Source organism: Marmota flaviventris, chromosome 9 (assembly GCF_047511675.1).
Source record: "Marmota flaviventris isolate mMarFla1 chromosome 9, mMarFla1.hap1, whole genome shotgun sequence".
In the NCBI taxonomy this organism is placed as follows: Eukaryota; Metazoa; Chordata; class Mammalia; order Rodentia; family Sciuridae; genus Marmota; species Marmota flaviventris.
Genome location: NC_092506.1, coordinates 18,009,339 through 18,027,932, shown reverse-complemented (window position 1 = coordinate 18,027,932; position 18,594 = coordinate 18,009,339). Strand labels below are relative to the sequence as shown.

Here is an 18,594-nt window from a genome sequence, read left to right as displayed (position 1 = left end):
CGTGATCTCATAGACCTTCAAATTTTCCTAACCTCCTATATATATAAACTTTATCTGTTTGTTTTTGTATGATTATGAGTTATCATCTGTATGATTTTTAGAGGTTAGCTGAAATATGAATTGATTTTGGGTTAATTGTTCACAAAGAAAGGAATGCATTGTTGCTGTGTTTATTACTGCCCTAGCATGATCTCACACTGGTGTATGCCTTGTCCATTTGCCAGCATATATATAACCCTTGCTTCTCTGTCATTGCTACTTATTTTTAAAAAGACATGTTTCTTTCTCTTTCTCTCTCCCTCCCCCTCCCTAATCCCTGGGTAAAGAGGTTACCTTCCTGTTCTATTATAGGCGGAGTTATCTGTCCTTGAGCACACACCCATCATAGAAATGAAGTAATTCAGACTTGGGAATGTCACCAGAAGATCTCAGAAATGACTATCTCCCTGATTAACAAGTGAGTTACAACTCCAACAGAGAACATGTAAAATATAGCCTTCAAATCACCTTCCCCCCACCATAGGCAGAATGCCAGCCTGTGGAATAGTAGAAGATTAGTTCCCTGTGTTTCTCCTTTTCTAGCAAAGCAATAAACCTTCTTTTTCCTTTTTCTCAAAACTGTGTCTTCGTTATTGGATTGGCATTGGGATAAAAGACCAAGCTTCCTGCAACACTTTTTCTTGATCAACACAACAACCAATCTCAAGTCATGAGAGAATAACTCAATGTCAAAAATTCTTCAGTCTTTAGACTTACATTCATTCAATCTCTGTTAACACCTTCAAGATCCACTCCCAAGGTGAATCTCTCTTCTGGTACATGCCAGGACATATTGGCTAACTCCTACACTGTTCTCATATATATCACTTCCTCCTAGAACAAGGTTGTACTTTCCTGTTTCAACTTTCCTGAGACTTTTCCTGGTAGACTGTTTGGAAGCAATAAGTGGCATAGAAAGATGCTTGGAAGTAGACCAAATACTGCATTACAAGTTCTTCCAATAAGGCAATAGCACTGTCTAGGCAATGGAAGACATTTTTTTTTTTTTTCTTGAGGGAAAAAGGCCTGCTCTTCTTGCATCCAGAGGATGGAAGATAATTTCTCAGGTCATGGTTCTTACTCTTCTCCATTTTTATTCTTCCACTTTAGCTCTCAGATTCCCATTATTTCTCTATCAGAACACATTTTGATATTTCAATCAAAATATATGTTGAGGTTGCACATCCAGTCTTCCTGGCATCTTTATTACAAAATACTGTACTTGTTGGAGTGCAGTATATGCTTGCAGATGATTTGACAGTAGACATGGGATCTCCATGTGAAATGTGATTCCAGAAGACATGAGATGAAGTGTATCTAGAAAATCACTTAAATTCAACATACATTCTTTGCATAGCTTCCTTGTTTTAAATAAAATAAGTTATCAAGTATAACTCTTAATTGGAATCTACTATGGTGCAAATCCTGCAACGGCAAAACCAAACTGTAGCTGCTGCTGGGCAATGATAAGCTGCTAGAGATCGATTTCATATTGAAATTCACAGAATCTGAAAAGCAGTGATCTATACATGTCACTATAGTTCACTAAAGAATATATAGCTTTCTAATCCCAAACACAGAAATGATCATTTTCTCAAGATAAAGAAGGAAGTACTGGGCACTGAGGTGGAACAAATTTTATTGTAAGCATCTATGATTATGTCAAAATGAACTCACTATTATATATAATGGGTAATACACTACCAGAAACATTTTAAAAATTAAGCCACAGTAACATAAAATTAATCCACAGTAACATAAAAAAGAAAAAAAAATCTAAAATTTCTGGAATTAAAAAATTAATAAAATTTTGTAATTTATAAATAGAAATAGAAATAGAAATAGAAATGGAAATCCCCAGTAAACAAATGTTTAATGTTCTATATGGAAATAGACAAATAGAATAAATTCAAACATTATTAGAATTCATAATTTTAGAGGATGAGGTGTTAATAAATAATAACAAAAGGTGATATCTCTGCTGGAGTAATATAGTTTTTATCTAAATATTTCTTCTTGCATGGTAAAGCTACTCTTTTGTGTTGTACTGATAACTCACTTAAATGTTCAATAAATGTAATGTAACAACTTCTGTCTCAAAACCTAAAATTGTTCTCCAGGGTTATCACATTTTTTGTCTAACCTTATAATATTTTCTTTCTTTCTTCGTCTTCTTTTTTTTTTTTTGTAACAGGAATTAAACCCAAGAGCACTCAAGCAATGAGCTACATTCCCTTCCTTTTTAAAATATTTTATTTAGAGACAGAGTCTTGCCAAATTGCTTAGAGCCTCTCTAAGTTGCTGAGGCTTCTTTGAATTCACAATCCTCGAGCCTCAGCCTCCTGAGCTGCTAGGATTATAGTTGTGGGTCACTAGGCTCAGCAACTAAACTTGAATGTACTCTTCATTTCTAGCCAACATACATATTTTTACTTTAATTAGAATTTAACCTGCTACAATAATAACTGCCAAATATTATAAACATACTATTATAATCATCATGATTCAAGAAAGTTTATGCTCCCCAAATTGGAAAAAAAAATTAGGGACAAAAAGTATATTTTACAAAAAGAATCATTGCATGACTACAACCCCAGTAAGGAGAACAGAGCATTCCTAAGATCAAAGACTCTTTCAGAAGTATGAATTTTCTCTCCATATACCATCACGGTCTTAAAAGGATCTAGGTAAACACATGTTAGGTTTTCATTGTGTGTCCTAAAATGGGAAGGGAGTTTACCTAAAGTATATGTACTGTCCCTTAGAATAGGAAAACTCAACAGTCACTTGAATTTGGTACTTTTCACTGAGTCAGGAAGGAAAACTAAGTTGATGATGATTCCTGATGAGACCAAAGCATCTTACAAAGGAAACTGTTTGGAAGAGGGAAAACACTCCAAGCTCTGGATCTAAGCTTTGGTTACAAAGAAGGGTAACTACTATCAGAGAATCCCACATAGAGACTAAAACCTACACAATAAAACCATGAGTGATGCTAGGTTGTTTAGCAAGGACTCTAATCAGCAACATCAGAGGCAATGGGTCATATATACCTGTCTGTACCTCAAGATGCCTCTCTACATAAGAAATTAATTAGTGTCTGTATAGTACACTGTCTATAGAAAGAAATAATCCACAGGAGCTAAGGTTTTAATATATTAAGCAAACAATAAAAAGATAATATTCTCCATTTACTTCTTCCAGGTCAACACAAAATAACAATGACATTCATCTCATGTCATCAGAGACCAATTTCTTGCTCCACAACTTCCTCATGGCATTTTTCACTTCTGCATTCCTCAGTGTGTAAATCAGAGGGTTGAGCAAAGGTGTTCCAATGGTGTAAAACACAGCTATCATCTTATCTATGGGGAAGGTGGTTGCAGGCCTTGTGTATATAAATATGCAAGGTCCAAAGAACAAGATGACCACGATGATGTGGGAGATGCAGGTGGAGAGGGCCTTTCTCCTCCCTTCTGCACTGTGGTTTCTCAGCGAATGCAAGATGATGACATAGGAGAACATGAGCATGACAAAACTCACTGTACAAATGGCCCCACTGTTGGACACCAGGAGGAGGTTGGTCACATATATGTCTGTGCAGGCGAGCTTCAACAAGGGTTCCAAGTCACAGAAGTAGTGATCGATCTCATTGGGACCACAGTAAGGCAAACGCAATGCAAGAAAAATCTGAGCTAAAGAATGCACACAGGACCCCACCCAGGCCAAAGCCACCAACACACTACAGACCCGACGGCTCATGATGGTCATGTAGTGCAGGGGCTTACAGATGGCTACATAGCGGTCAACAGCCATGAGGATGAGGATGAAGATCTCCAGGCAGCTAAAGAAATGGAATGTAAACACTTGGATTATGCACTCACTGAAAGAAATAGTGGTCTTCTCTGAAAGGGCATCCACAAGTGTTCTAGGAGCTATGGAAGTAGAGAAGCAGGTGTCAGATAAGGATAAATAGAAAAGGAAGAAGTACATTGGACTGCCAAGTGCCCGACTGGTCTTGATGGTGGTGATAATCAGCAAGTTACCCAGCAATGTCCCCAAATAGAAAAGCAAAAATGTGACAAAAACTATTTTCTTCCTAAATGGATCTTGTGTCAATCCAAGTAGGATGAACTCAGTCACATTATTGTTTAACTTCATGATTCCATGAATTTGGAGAAGGGGTGAGTGTGAGATGGTTTTTCTGCAAAAATAAAGGAATTATTAATGATGTACTATGTGATGTTATGAAATATTTTAAGATATATATATATATATATATATATATATATATATATATATATTTTTTTTTTTTTTCCTCATCAGGGAAAGTCTGTGCTTCTCCCTTCTTTCCTTCATTTCTTCCCTCCTTCCTTCCTTTTGCTTTTCCATTGAGCTACACCCCCATTTTTTTTAATTTTGAGACAGGGTCTCATTAAATTGTTGAGGGTCTAACTAAGTTGCTGAGGCTAGCTTCAAACTTGTGATCCTCCTGTCTCAGCTTCCAGAGTCTCCGGAATTACCGGCCTACACCACCATGTCCAGCTGTCTAGGGTTTCTTAATAACTCACTTAAACACATGTTCCTCAATTTTAATGACTAATTCACTATATTAAAAATCTCAAATATTCTTATCTATCTAATGCTTTTCTATAACCTTCTTCAAATACAAATGCTGTTTAGTTCTGACACAATTCTGATCCATTTTTTGCCAATTGGATTAATGTAAAATTAAGAGGTAGGGATCAATGTAATAATGCCTTCATTTTTTCCATTGTCAGTAAACATCAGGACCAATGTTATACAGATATACCACTCAATACTGACTTGGGGTTTCATAATATGAATATAAAGCACACATCATTGTCCCCCTATATAAAAATTTCATTTGTGTTATATATTTTGTATATCATTATGCACATTTATATAAACATATTATTTGTGAATAGATAATATTTTCTACTCTTTGCACAACCTCTCCCAGGTACTTCAACTGGAAAAGTGAAATAGGAAACACAATCTCTTAGTAAGTTTTTTTCTATCCTTGAAATGTCCTTAAAATGTGTGCTACTTGATGTATAATGATTATTATATATGAAAGTTCTTTGTAATATCCAAATTTCTTATACTATTTTATTAGAAACTGCTTTGAGGATTTGGAGTCTTGATTACATTTAAATGACTACTCCATTTTTCATATTGTCCTCATTTAAATTTTTAACATATGAAGTTTCAAACTGGGGTGGTTTGGAAGGACATCACCTGGCAGCTGGTATAGGACCAGATCATGATTATAATACCCCCAGTAGAGTTTTTAATATTGAATCTGAATACTCCATGTTCTTGGAATAGAGCAGAAATCCAGAAAAGGAAAAAATGTGTTGTTATTCCGGTCTCTTGGTAATTTTTTTTTTCCTTCTCAATAGACTTGAAATGTCCAAAATCAAAAGTTTTTACTTTTGACTCCAAGGTCTTTGGAAAGGATCTTAAACTATAAAGGATCTGAGTTGATTATTACTCTTGCACTGTGTTAATCATCATAAGAAGCTAATTTTTTCTTGTATTCTTTTGAAAGATGTTTCCATCATGAAATTATTGTACTTGAAAAGTGTTAGGCCTTGGGGACATGAAAATGTAAAAGACTTTTGAACCTCCAATAGTCCATGATTTTATCCACTCCTTTGAATATAGCTTTTGGTTTATTTATTATCAATCCTATTAGAATATAAATTGTAGAAAAAGTTTGTTTACCTTATACAATTAGTCATGGATTTTGAAGATTAATTAAGAATCATAAACATGTATTGTTTAATTAATTTAGTAAAAGTTGTAGATCCTCATCATATATTTAATCAACAATTTAATCAATAATCAATAGACATCTTTCTTTCTGGAACTCTATTTCTAGCTATTTCAACCATCTTGAATTTACAAGATTCAACTTTAGAAAACTTTTTTTTTCAATGATGGCCTTATGATAAAGGAAAAATATTTTTGCTCTCAAAAGTTTTTACTCATATCTTTTCTTTTTTTTTCTTACACATAATTATGTATGTGCATCTCATTCATGGAATGAATATATTATAAATCTATGTGTTCTCAGGATATTATCTCCATTGTATCAAACTCAATATCTTGTCCAATGTTTTGTTTAAGTAGGTGTTCATTAGTGTTTCTAAATTGAACAGTCTTAATTTTTAAAATGTAATATGTATCTGATTATTTTAGTACTTCTCTGATTTCAAAACATCTTCACATCATTAATTTACTGTGGCTTTCTAACCACTATGCATGATAGAAAAAAAAAAAATAAGGTTCTATTTTTTTTTTTTTTTTAACAGCTTGAGAGCCAAATAACATGGTGAATCATCCTCACAACCTAGAGCAGAAGATGTGGTCTGTACAGTACCACATTTTATGAATGGCATTGGGACTCTGACACCCACAAAATGATCATTCATCTTCAGAATTTGTTGTCATTTTTTTATGAACCCATAGTCCTTAAGAGATGCAAGAAGAGAGGTGACATTTTTCATAAACTCTTGCTATTGAGGCACAGTTTCTCCCCACTCCCAGAAAATAGTGGTAACACCTTTCATCAGATTCTTGAAACAAACACAAAATGGATTACAAAGGTCTGAAGACAAAACAGCACCAGGGACATAACATATCTTCTAGTAACTACTGCACTTACCTCAATCCTTCAAATAAGATTATCCAAGTGTAGAGTGGCTACACTGTTCAAAACAGTCAATAGACAATGTGTTGATGTTGGAGATCATAAATGGTCAGGAGCTGAAACAAAGCCATCAAGAAAAGGCAGATTAGGGTGGGAAACCCATTTTATCCCTTCCAAAGCAAAAATTAGTGAGTGACATAATCTATCCTCCTCCAGCTCCTCCCTCTGTAACTCAGTCCCATTATTCCTGCTCTCTGGTCAAGTGATGCCCACCTGAGGATCAAGTTCCATCATAAATTCAGTGCCATCACCTACACTTTGTATATCTGGTGGCCATAACTGTCATGAAATTAACATTTAATGGTTCTTCTTTCCAAATCTTACCAGACAGAGAACAGGAGCATTATGGAGGGTGAGGGTAGATAAAGTGACATGTTAAACAAGTTGGGCAGGAGAAAATATTGAAGAATAGGGAAGAATTTTAGTCTAAGTATTTTCAGGATCACCTGTATTACATTTGTGGCATATTTTCTTTCACTTTCAGTATGTGTGTATGTGTGTGTGTGTGTGTGTGTGTGTATACATATGTAAGTCATATATATTTACATAAAGTATTATGCTATTATATATTGGGTTGTTATTATAATAAACTAAATTTATATTCTTATATTCATTACATGTAGTGTGTATTGTATTTAATCTCATTTTCGTATTTGCTCCAAACATTCTGAGTATTTAGCTTCTCAAAGTAAATCTTATATGTAAACCAATTACAAATTATGTCCTTATGTTGTCATTTAAGAAACATGCAAGGAGTAATATTTCTGTGGTGTGAGATACAGCACTGTTTTCAACTTTATTGGTTGTTATTTAAAAAGTGTGCATCTTCCAGAAAACTTGGCAAGGTCACTACTCTCTGTTAACCTTTTCTTTAATTGTTTATCAGGCACAATCATTTCCAAGATTCTGGTGCCCATAGTGCTAATTGAGGAGTTATTTTGCCCAGTTGCCTTACATTGAAAAGCATCTGGGCAATTTTGTAAGCTCTGCCATCTCAGGAAGCAGGAAGTTATGATAAATTTTAGCACATGGAATATATACTTCTCTTCCCATACAATCATGATATTTTTAATCTACCTTGTGCCTACAAAGTATTTGTTGAGTTCAAAGGATGATTTTTATCCTAATGCTTGTATTTCATTAGTTCACTTCCTTCATTAACAGTAGACCTGTAAAAGTTTCGGTTATTCTTTTTTCTTTCCTGTCTTACTCATGTGTGAATGATATGATTACAAGACTATGAAAATGCATTAAAATTGTATTAAATTAACATGTAGTAATGACTTTCTCAGCTCAAAAAGTAGAAATAATGTAATACTTACCAGTTAGAGGATTTCTACATCTGTCCATCCCCTTTTGAAAGCAACCTTTACACAGAATACTAAAAAATTTAAAAAAAAACAAATTTCTTTCTGCATTCCAGAGGGAATCATTAACCCATAATAATGTAATATATTACCATCTTAAAAAACATTATTCCTTAAAGTTTCTCTTATTTTGCTAATTAAAAGCATCTTAGACGCTATCATAAATTAACTTTTGTTTTGTCTAGCCTGTTAAGAAAAGCAATTCCATCCTCCTCATACCCAGTAACCACATGGAAAGAAGGATGTGAGGTGCCTCAGGCATATCAAAGATACCAGGGAAAGAAGAAGAATGGAAAGTGTGTGGAGGAGAGGGTGATGGAGCACGGGAAGATGAAAAAGTAATGCTATTGGCAAAAGAGAAATTGGCTCACCAAGAAATATGTCTTCTCCCCCAAGTGCCCTAAGTTACCATTGGCTGTGTCAGGAAACCATCTGTTCTAGATCCTGTAACACACTTGGAGCATATTGGCAAAGTTTCAACAAACAAAGGAAAGCCAGGTGGTGCCCCTAATTCAGAGGCTCTATTCCCTAAGCTACAAACACATCCTTCCATGGATTCTTAGACTTATATATAACCCATGGTCTGAGTATTAATATATATGCCAAGTTAGCACTGAATCTCATATTTTTAAAAAATTCATTTCACTCATTTTATTAACTCCTGTTAGTAAAGAAGAAAACATTTAAGGAATACATCCAATTGAGATAATTTTACTTCAACAAATATGTATTGACTACCTTTTATAAAATAGGCTTAGTGTTTTTGACATAAATTACATTTTTTTAATTTGTATAAATATCTCATGAGGTAGATATTAACAATAACATTTCATATAAGAGCAACTAAAATTTACTGACGATAATCAGGTCCCTCAGGTCACATGTTAATGAATTCAGTACTGATAGCTCTGCTACTGAGTGTTTTAATCTGTATTTTTGCCTCTTAACCTCACATTTTGCTTCTACCAGAATAACTTGACAACCAGAGAGTTCTAGATGGCAATGATGATAAGGCTCTTTCTGGCTGAATAGTGGTATCTCAGACTGAGGAACTTAGAATTAATAGTAAGGCTGCAAGGGCAGGTTGAAATTCAGCTAGCTACAAGAAACACAAGTGAAAATGTTTAGCAGACAGTTCAATATTTTTAATATTATTAAAAGTGTGAATTTAAAGTCAATACTGGAAAAAAATAGATTTGGAAACCATTATTTGTGCAGGATATATGTACAAATGATATATGTTATTTAATTGTTCTTGAACACTCCTTTTTAAATCATGATATATGTTTTTTGATTGTTCTTGAACACTCCTTTTTTATTTCAATATTTTAAACTCTCAAAACCTTTACCATTTAAGGATGCGAAGTAACACGATATACCCTTCCCTCAGCACCACCATTCAAGCACATTTGTCTAAACTTTACCATGTTCATGATATTTTATACTAGGAGATTAAATGAGGTCACTCAAAGAAAACAGAGATCAGCAAAGTGAGTCAACAATGAAACAAAGGGTTATGCCAACATTTAAAAGAATCCCTGAAGGAGCTCAAGAGTCATGATAAGACCATGAAAGTACAGCCACATGGAACCTAGAGAACTAGATTCTCAGGAAGGAGTACAGGAATTTTCTGTATAACACCACATAAGTTCTAGTGTCTAAAACACGCATGCAAGTCCTGACTGAAGTTGACCAATGGCTAGCAAACTTTAAAGCAGGACAATGCTGTGTAATGGCTAGAAATTAGGAAAGCATTCTTATTTCATTCCTCAAATTCTTCAGAAATTCTGTAAACTATAAATACTTATTTTTTCCAGCACCAAATTTACCATAGTATGCATTTATAAACTATAACTTACAGTAGGAAATTAACCAATTGTTTAGTCAGTGGAGGAATCAATAAAACCTATAAACCAAATTAAAACAAATTTACTGATAATTTACAATTACTTCTTTAGAAAAACTACTTTTGTAATGGTAAATGAAATAAACTCTTCTGACTCCAAATGGCACTAAGAATACTAATTTCGAAAGCAGCACAATGAAATGAGCTCATTTTTGGGAGACACCACAAATATTGCCCTTGAAATCCCTTTCAGATTTTTGACTTAGAAGCAAAATGAACAGCACTTGGTAATATAAAATGGGATATTGAAAGAGTTAGGTTGTTCCCATAGTAAAGTGTGATATTTTTCATGATGTCGTGTGGAAATGCAGAATCAATAAGGAAGACGAATTCAAATATCTGAACACTTTTGTAGAGGCAATCAATCTGCTTCACAGAGATGGGTAAAGACAAAGTGTTAAAACTCTCTTGGGCTGGGGATGTGGCTCAAGTGGTAGTGCGCCCGCCTGGCATGTGTGCTACCCGGGTTCGATCCTCAGTACCACATACAAACAAAGATGTTGTGTCCGCCAAAAACTGAAAAATAAATATTGAAATTCTCTCTCTCTCTCTCTCTCTCTCTCTCTCTCTCTCTCTCTCAAATAAAATAAAACTCTCTCACTGGTGTTTCCTTATAGTTTACATTTAATAGAAGTCCAGTTTCTTCTTCAATGGATGAAATCTGACTTTCCACTAAGAAACCACAATTTGTTCATATTCACTATATAGGTTAGGATCATATTATCTCAAAGGGTGGGAATATGACTCCTAATGACTCAATCAGAAAACATTTTTCCCAAGACTGTAAATCTAGTAGCAAAGGAGAATCAATCTCGATATTTGGTTTATTATGGAGAAAAGTCAAAAAGTCATTCTGGTCTCCCTCATTAATAGAGTTTCTGAGAGGACAGAGCAGAACTTCTGCCTACACTCTTACCATGAGCAGAAAGAGCTGATCACATGTGAAACCTCATGAGGAAGTAGAGCAACAAACCATCAGAAGAAACAGTGCTAACTTTTACATGTCTGTAAATATCAGTCATTTTCAAACTATTTTAACATCTTTATTTTACTTACTTGATATTGTTGATTTTTGTACATGTATTTAAATAATATAAAGAACATTTGTAAACTTAACTACCTATCCTAAAAATTAAAATATTACCAATTAAATCTGCATTTAGTCCTTTTTCTATCCTGCTCTGACTTCATCCTAAAAGGAACCAATACCATGATTTTTAATGCATAACCTTGATTCTCACAACAAGTTATCATATATTTATATCTTTTGAACTTTACCTAACTTCAAATGTTAATCAATTGAACATGCAGCATGCAGAATTAGGGGAATTTTTTTTCCACTCAAGATTAAGTTGTAAGGTCTGTATCAGAACCTCTGTATTGTTGAATGTAATTCTAGAATGTAGTTCTAGAATCACTTTCTCGGTAGTACCTCATGCCATTGTGTGATCATGTCAGCAAGTGTTTATCCAGTATCTTCTTAGTGAATATTTAACTACAAACTGCAATTACAAACATTTTAAACATCTCCTAGGAATGCAACTGATGGCTTGCAGGATATGCCAATATTCAGCTTTCCAAGACAATATACTATTTCCACAATTTATGAAATGTAATCTATGTACTAAACGAGGGGAGAGGGGGAGAGAGAGAGAATATTTGTGAAACAATTTAGTAACAGCTACACCATGAGAAGATAATTAATATGAAGAATCCTCTATATTTTGTTGTTTTAGTTAGATATATGGACAAAGCAGTAATCCCCCAAAACTTGAGCTTTTATTTCGAATGTCAGTTTCTAAATGTTGTTTGTTCTGTCTTATATTTGGCAGAAAATATTTGAACACTAAAATAAACTGATGTCCTTTATTTGTGTCATAAAGACTTACATCTTTTAAATACACTGAAATATGCAACCTAGAAAGTTAGACTTAGGGTTTATAATTATTCTATTACTTACATGCACATTTATAAGAAATTTCCTTCCACTCCTTCCATAACAATGAAACGTAACAAGGAAAAATATTAGAATATCATTTGAGACCTTAGTGTTCTTTCTTTCCTGAGCAAAACTTAGAATCAAAAGTCTAGCCAAATAGAATTATATCTCCCATTTGGAAAATGATAATGAGATGTATTGTCTTTACTCTTTTACTGATTTGTTATACAACTAAAAAAAAAATTAGATGAACTTTCAGAACCTTGAGTCTTACCTGCTACTTTCTAATAGAGGACTCTGTATGCAGATATTTTTGCTCATAAGAAATGACTTAAAGTGAATATTCAAAGTGGTTTTCTAATCAAAGATTTATCTTTATCCTGTTTCATAATTTAAAAGACCAAAATGATTAATTTGCTGATATATAGAGACTTGCAGGCATATGTCAAGTGTTCCTCTAGGGTGTAATTTCTTAGGGATATGAGCTATTCTGAGGGCATGACAATGATCCATTCTTTAGATCAGCCTGCTTACAGATCCCTTGAAACTCCAGCTTCTGCTGCTGGCTTGAGAAGCTGGGAAGGGAAAGGAGCATTCCCTGAGGGACATGGGAAGCTGTGGTCAATAGCTCCTTCCAACACAGTCCCTTGGTCTCCAAGGCTGATGCAATGCTCTAATTATTCAGAATATTTGCTGCCAGAACCATTTCTACACTAATGGGCATTGTTGTTTATCAATTCCCCAATGATAACTTCTAGCAGCCAACAGTTTTTGGCAAGAAGTTTTGGAGCCGAATCTGACTACTGAACTACTGAAAATGGCTCCTACTAGCAGACTCCAATTCCCTCAACCCAGGAAAAGATTCTCTGGAGTCATTACATCAGTGATGTCTAGCAGGACGTTTCTGCCTCCAGTGTCTGGTCTCTTCAAGAACTGTCACTAGGACATTGCTTTCCATTCTTCCTGACCATAAATTCATGTCAATTCTCTGCCTCTGCAAGAGTGTCTTCTTGAGATGACTTTTATTTTCTCACACCTTTATCCTCACTTAAGACTTATGTGTCCCTTGGGATTTTCCATTGTTTATATACATGACCTCAGAGAGCACCTTTGTAATAAGTAAACATTTTTTTTCTCAAATTTAAGTATTCAATGAAGGATTATAAATAGGGATGCTCTGAAGTTCAAGTTCATCTGTTTTTTTCCAATGAATCACTTTGACCTCAATATTTGACAGGCCAAAGAGATAAATGCCTACATGAGAGTTATTATTGTTATTTCTGCTCTGCAGTAATACAACTATATAGGTCACCATCATATCCAAGGTGCATAATGTCACTATTACTACTAGTCCTGGACATAAGATTCATTGGCAATATTCTCTCTCAAATACTGGTGAACATTCAAGATGTAACTTACAGAGAATATTTCCCTTTTTGTCTTATTTTCTCTGCTTCAATTTTCTTTTGAATATAAAACATTAATGAAAGGGACACTCCTATAATGTGAATAGTTACAACATGAACCTCTTTCTTGCAATGCAAAACCAGGCAGCATAGGATAGCCACAGCCACAACTGATGGTACATCACTTCAGGAGCAAATATTAACAGTCTCACACACAAAAAGAAACTGTGCAATCTTTTCTTCCTCCCCCCACCTTTTTTTTTTTAACTTAACACCGATTGCTACAGAATGGAAGCCTGTTTTATCTTTCTGTAATAAACTAATAAGATTATCTAGTAAGGCTTGCATAGTTCTGTTGTATCTCTGTGTGTGCTGCAAGTTGGAGCTGGTGACTCCCTCAAAGTCAGGTTTTAAGATTTGCTGGCAAGTCTGTGGCATTATTGGGAGGTGCTGGAACTTTTAGGAGGAGGAGCCTTGTGGAAATAAATTAGGTCAATGGGGATGCGCCCTTCAATGGAGTGTTGGGACTTAAGCACATTCCTCTCTTTCTTTCCTTTTGCTTTCCAGATACCACAAAATGCCTCATGTGCTCCTCCAGCACATGTTCCCACCATGACTTACCATGTCACCACAGGCTCAAAGCAACAGAACCAAGAAAACATTGACTGAAACCTCCAAAACTGTAAGCCAAAATAAAACTCTCCTTTGAATTTTTTTTAAGAGAGAGAGAGAGAGAGAGAGAGAGAGAGAGAGAGAATTTTTTAAATATTTATTTATTTTTTTTAGTTTTCGGCAGACACAACATCTTTGTTTGTATGTGGTGCTGAGGATCCAACCCAGGCAGCACGCATGCCAGGCAAGCGCGCTACAGCTTGAGCCACATCCCCAGCCCCAAAACTCTCCTTTTAAGTTGATTATCTCAGGTATTTCATCAAAGTAATGCAAAGCAGAAAGACAAAGTGCATGCACATATACCCATATGCACACACATACACCAATCCCCTAAAGCTTACAGATTTTTTAATATGAATAATATTTCATTTTTTTGCTTGGTTTGAACATATATAAAGAATGTTGACCATCAGAAGGAATTTAGAAAAATTATTCTAATGAGATATTGAAGTAATGTTTCCAGAATAGAACAGGGAAGATGAAGAGGAGAAAGAAAAGGTAGAAATATGATACTTGATGCTATAACAATATACCTGATACTAGGTATTTTATACTATAAAGAGGTTTGTCCAAGATTGGGTGGCTTTATTTTTTTGGCCTTTGATAAGGGCCTTATGCTAGATGGCATCACAATGGCAGAAGCCTATGCAGAAGAGATTATGTAATGAAACAAGAAAATAAAACGATTCATGTATCAGGCTTGTTCTCTTCCTAATAACTCATTCTCACATGATCTAACTCACTCTTCAAGATCAGCATTACACTTTGTAATGGTGGCATCACCATAACCTAATAACTTTGCTCCAGGCATTATCTCTTCAAGGCTTCACCACCTTCCAATACCTCCACAGTGAGGACCTAGTTTCTAGTTTGTTTGAGAGACAAACTCAAACCATGTACTGGATCAACATAAAAATGTACAGTCACTGGGAAGCTAGAAAATAAGCTCTTCATCCCTGGGATTTGTGGATGCTTGAAGTACCAGTTTTTACACAGTATCATTTTCAAAGTTATCTCTTTGGATTATTTTGCAGCAGAGGATGTGCAATATAAATTGATCTAGGCTTTTCAGCTATTGAGAAACTAAAAGTCTTCAAGAGTTCTGTTCTTGCTGTGTAGCAGAAGGGATAGGTGCTTGAGTACATAGGGAGATAACTGTAATATCAAAGGTATATGGTGACCCAACACAGTGTGTCTGGAGTCAGTCTGTGGAGCACATTGTGTAGACACTTACCCTCTGAGAACATGGGATCAGTGTCCCTCGTTAGGTCATAGGAACATATGGTAAAATACACTGTCAGTCTGAAGAGGACTTTGGATAGATACCCCTTCATCATCAAAGCTGTCAAAGAAAATAAGTTTGACTGGTTATCCAGATGTAAACCAAAACCACTTTGTCTTCAGAGTCATCATATTATTTATTTTGTTGAATTTATTAAAAAAATACAATTCACCATGTATTTTTTCATATATACTTTGAGTACTTTCTTGTTGCTGATATTTTTAGATGAAAGAGTAGATATTCTGTTTTTAAAATTCATCACTTCCCAATGATGGAAACTTCCAAATTGTGCTTGAAGGATTCCCAACACAAGTGAATTAAATAAATAAAATAACACTATTAAGGGTCAATTTTGTTGATTTTATAACTGCTACAAATAAAACTTATTTAAATATTTTTTACTTGTTCTAGCCACTATTATTCCCCTTGATTAAAAATATTTAAAAACAGTTTTCTTTCCCTTTTAAACTAAATAAAATTATTGGAATCCCTGCTGGGACCAGCAGCTGACACAAATGACCACTTCTGCACCTCAATTTTGCAACCCAACCTAAAATAAGATACATTCTATCCTAAAGTTTCAAGGAGGAAAAGTTACCTCTGAACAATGAAATTATTAAACACCTTGCATCATAGGAGGCTGAGCTCCTCTGAAAACATGAGGACTACTAACTTGATCTTTCATGTCTTCCTATAAAAACTCCTATGATGAAAATAAAGTGCTAAAATATAAAGCTGAGATCCTTCCTTTCATCACAATTTAAAGAAATTTTCACTTTGCTATGGTCTTTTTCTTTGTATCTGTCCTCGGTCTTTAACTTTCCCTTTCCTATAATGAAATATTCACTCCTAGAAGTCATCAGTAAAATCTTCTCTATTGCAAGGTTGTAAACTGAATTTGCTATGATCTCCTCTACTACACTTGTACATATTTTCCATTTATATTTGTATCTATTTTTTATTTGCCATGGTATGAAGAATATTTTCCTGGATAACAATACACCATTCTAACAAAATTTTTGAATAATGTATTCTTACAGCAATTTGAGATATCATCTGAACTTTATTCCAAAATACAATATCTACTTTTTCTGTTTTAGTGGTTTGTGTTCAGGTTCACTGTTATGTCTATCTGAGGGCTAATACCTGTGGTAATCATTGTAGCTTTTTTTTTTAATACAACAGAAAGACCTGTCTGCATTTTTTTTTTTTTGGTCCAAAGTTACCTGATCATATTTTGCAAATTTATTTTTCATTTTGAAAAAAATTATGTAGTTAAAAAGCATATGTTTGGTCATTTTACTGGAGAAATTTTAATGCATACGTTGACTTGTGGAGAGTTGGATGTTGATGTCTTTGAACACAAGGCAGGATTAGTGGCATGAAATGGAACAATGCTGGAGCTCACAAAGGACCTGGACCAGCCTGGGTTTCCAACCTACCAGGATAGAAAACCTCGTAATTCACAGTGCAGCAGGTAGAGCACTGAGACACGCTTGCCTTAGCTGCAGAACAAATAGTTGCCCTAAAATAAATACTGCTCTATCGCTGCTTAACAGAGCTTAAGAACACTTATAGGAATGAAAAATCTCCAGCAAGCGAACAGGGCAATATTCATCATACCTGAGATCCTAAAAAAACTAACAAGTATGTAAAGAAGCAAGAATATACAATCTAAAAAATCAACCAAGCAAACCAAACAATGATGATAAGGATTATAGAACTGGCAAACAGGAACATTAAAGGGCTTGTGATAACTATGTTACATATTTGCTTTTTCCCTGAGGATGGTATGTGGGGATACAGAAAATGCAAAATGTACTGAAGTTGAAATACTAATGATTAAAAATACAACTGAGATGAAAAACGTGCTGGACCACAGAGAGACAATTGGACACTGCAAAGGTTGATCACTGCAGCAGAAAAAAATGGTGAACATGAAGACAGCAATAGGAACCCTCTAAACTGAAGAACAAAGAGGTTAGAAGAGAAGGCTGTGGGAAAACTTTAAATATTCTAACACATGAGTAGTGGAGTTCTCAAGAATAGGATGAGAGAAGGGATAAAGAATATATTTAAAGAGACAATGGCTACTTGTATTCTTGATAATTGCCATTTTAACTAGAGATGAAATCTCATGTTTATAGCAGCTCAATTCAAAATCGCTAAGCTATGGAACCAACCTAGATGTCCTTCAACAGATGAATGGATAAAGGAAAGGTGGTAGATGTACACAATGGAATATTTCTCAGCCATAAAGAACTTTTGAAAACAACACAGTGAATCCTGCCATCATGGACTTCTACAGAAACAGGTCCAAACTAGAATCAGATGTATTCATGATCAAAATGGATTATGTTGTCCTATGTAACTGAAAAGAACCAATAAATAAAAACTTTGACATAATCTAGGAGAAAGAGAGGGGACACCAAATTACTTAAGATTAAAGTTTTGGTGGATGGGACAGATTCAATATAGAAGTTAAGTTGAATGATAGAAGAGTAAAGTTCCATATGTTGCATACCTGAAAACAAAAGGAGAAAGAATGGATAATTTTTTTTACCCCAAATTTGATGACAACTATAATTCCATGTATCCAAGAATCTAACAAATCCCAGCCCCTCCCCCCAAAAAAGACCAATAATGAAAACTACACTAAAAGAGATAGTGAAATAAATTGGTCAAACATGATGATAAAGACAAAATTTGAGAAGTATTAAAAAAGTAAAGACACCATATGTACCAAGGAAGAAAAAATAAGAATTAAGCAGACTTTTACCATAAAAAAACATACATGAGAATACAGTAGAGCAACATTTCTCTCTCTCTCTCTCTCTCTCTCTCTCTCTCTCTCTCACACACACACACACACACACACACACACACACACACACACACACTCACACACACACAATACTACAGGATCTTATGTGTGGAAATTAAGAGGAAAAAATGTTGAATGTACAAAGATGGAGAATAAAATGTACCAGGTGTGAGATTGTGCCTGGAGGAAATGGGGCCCTGAAGGAGAAAGGATACAAAGTTGCAGAGATGTAAGAAGAACAAGTCCAGAGAGCTACTGTGACATGAGGACCAGATTTCATAATATCTCATTATATTCAGGAGTTTTGTAAAGAGAAGAAATTTTAGGTGTTTTGGAAAAAAAGGGGAGGGGTAATTATGTGAAATTATGAATGTAAATTTGCTTGATTATACTAACCATTTTACAATAATTAACAAAGCA

At 34.7% G+C, this 18,594-nt stretch overlaps 1 protein-coding gene across 1 annotated transcript; it reads right to left on the bottom strand.

Annotated features, from left to right (window-relative positions):
• Nucleotides 1-3,267: 3,267 nt before the first annotated feature.
• Nucleotides 3,268-4,200, bottom strand: LOC139707091 (olfactory receptor 4C16-like). Its single transcript, XM_071617085.1, has one exon. It carries the CDS (start codon nucleotides 4,198-4,200, stop codon nucleotides 3,268-3,270), a length of 933 nt encoding a protein of 310 aa, XP_071473186.1.
• Nucleotides 4,201-18,594: the final 14,394 nt, after the last annotated feature.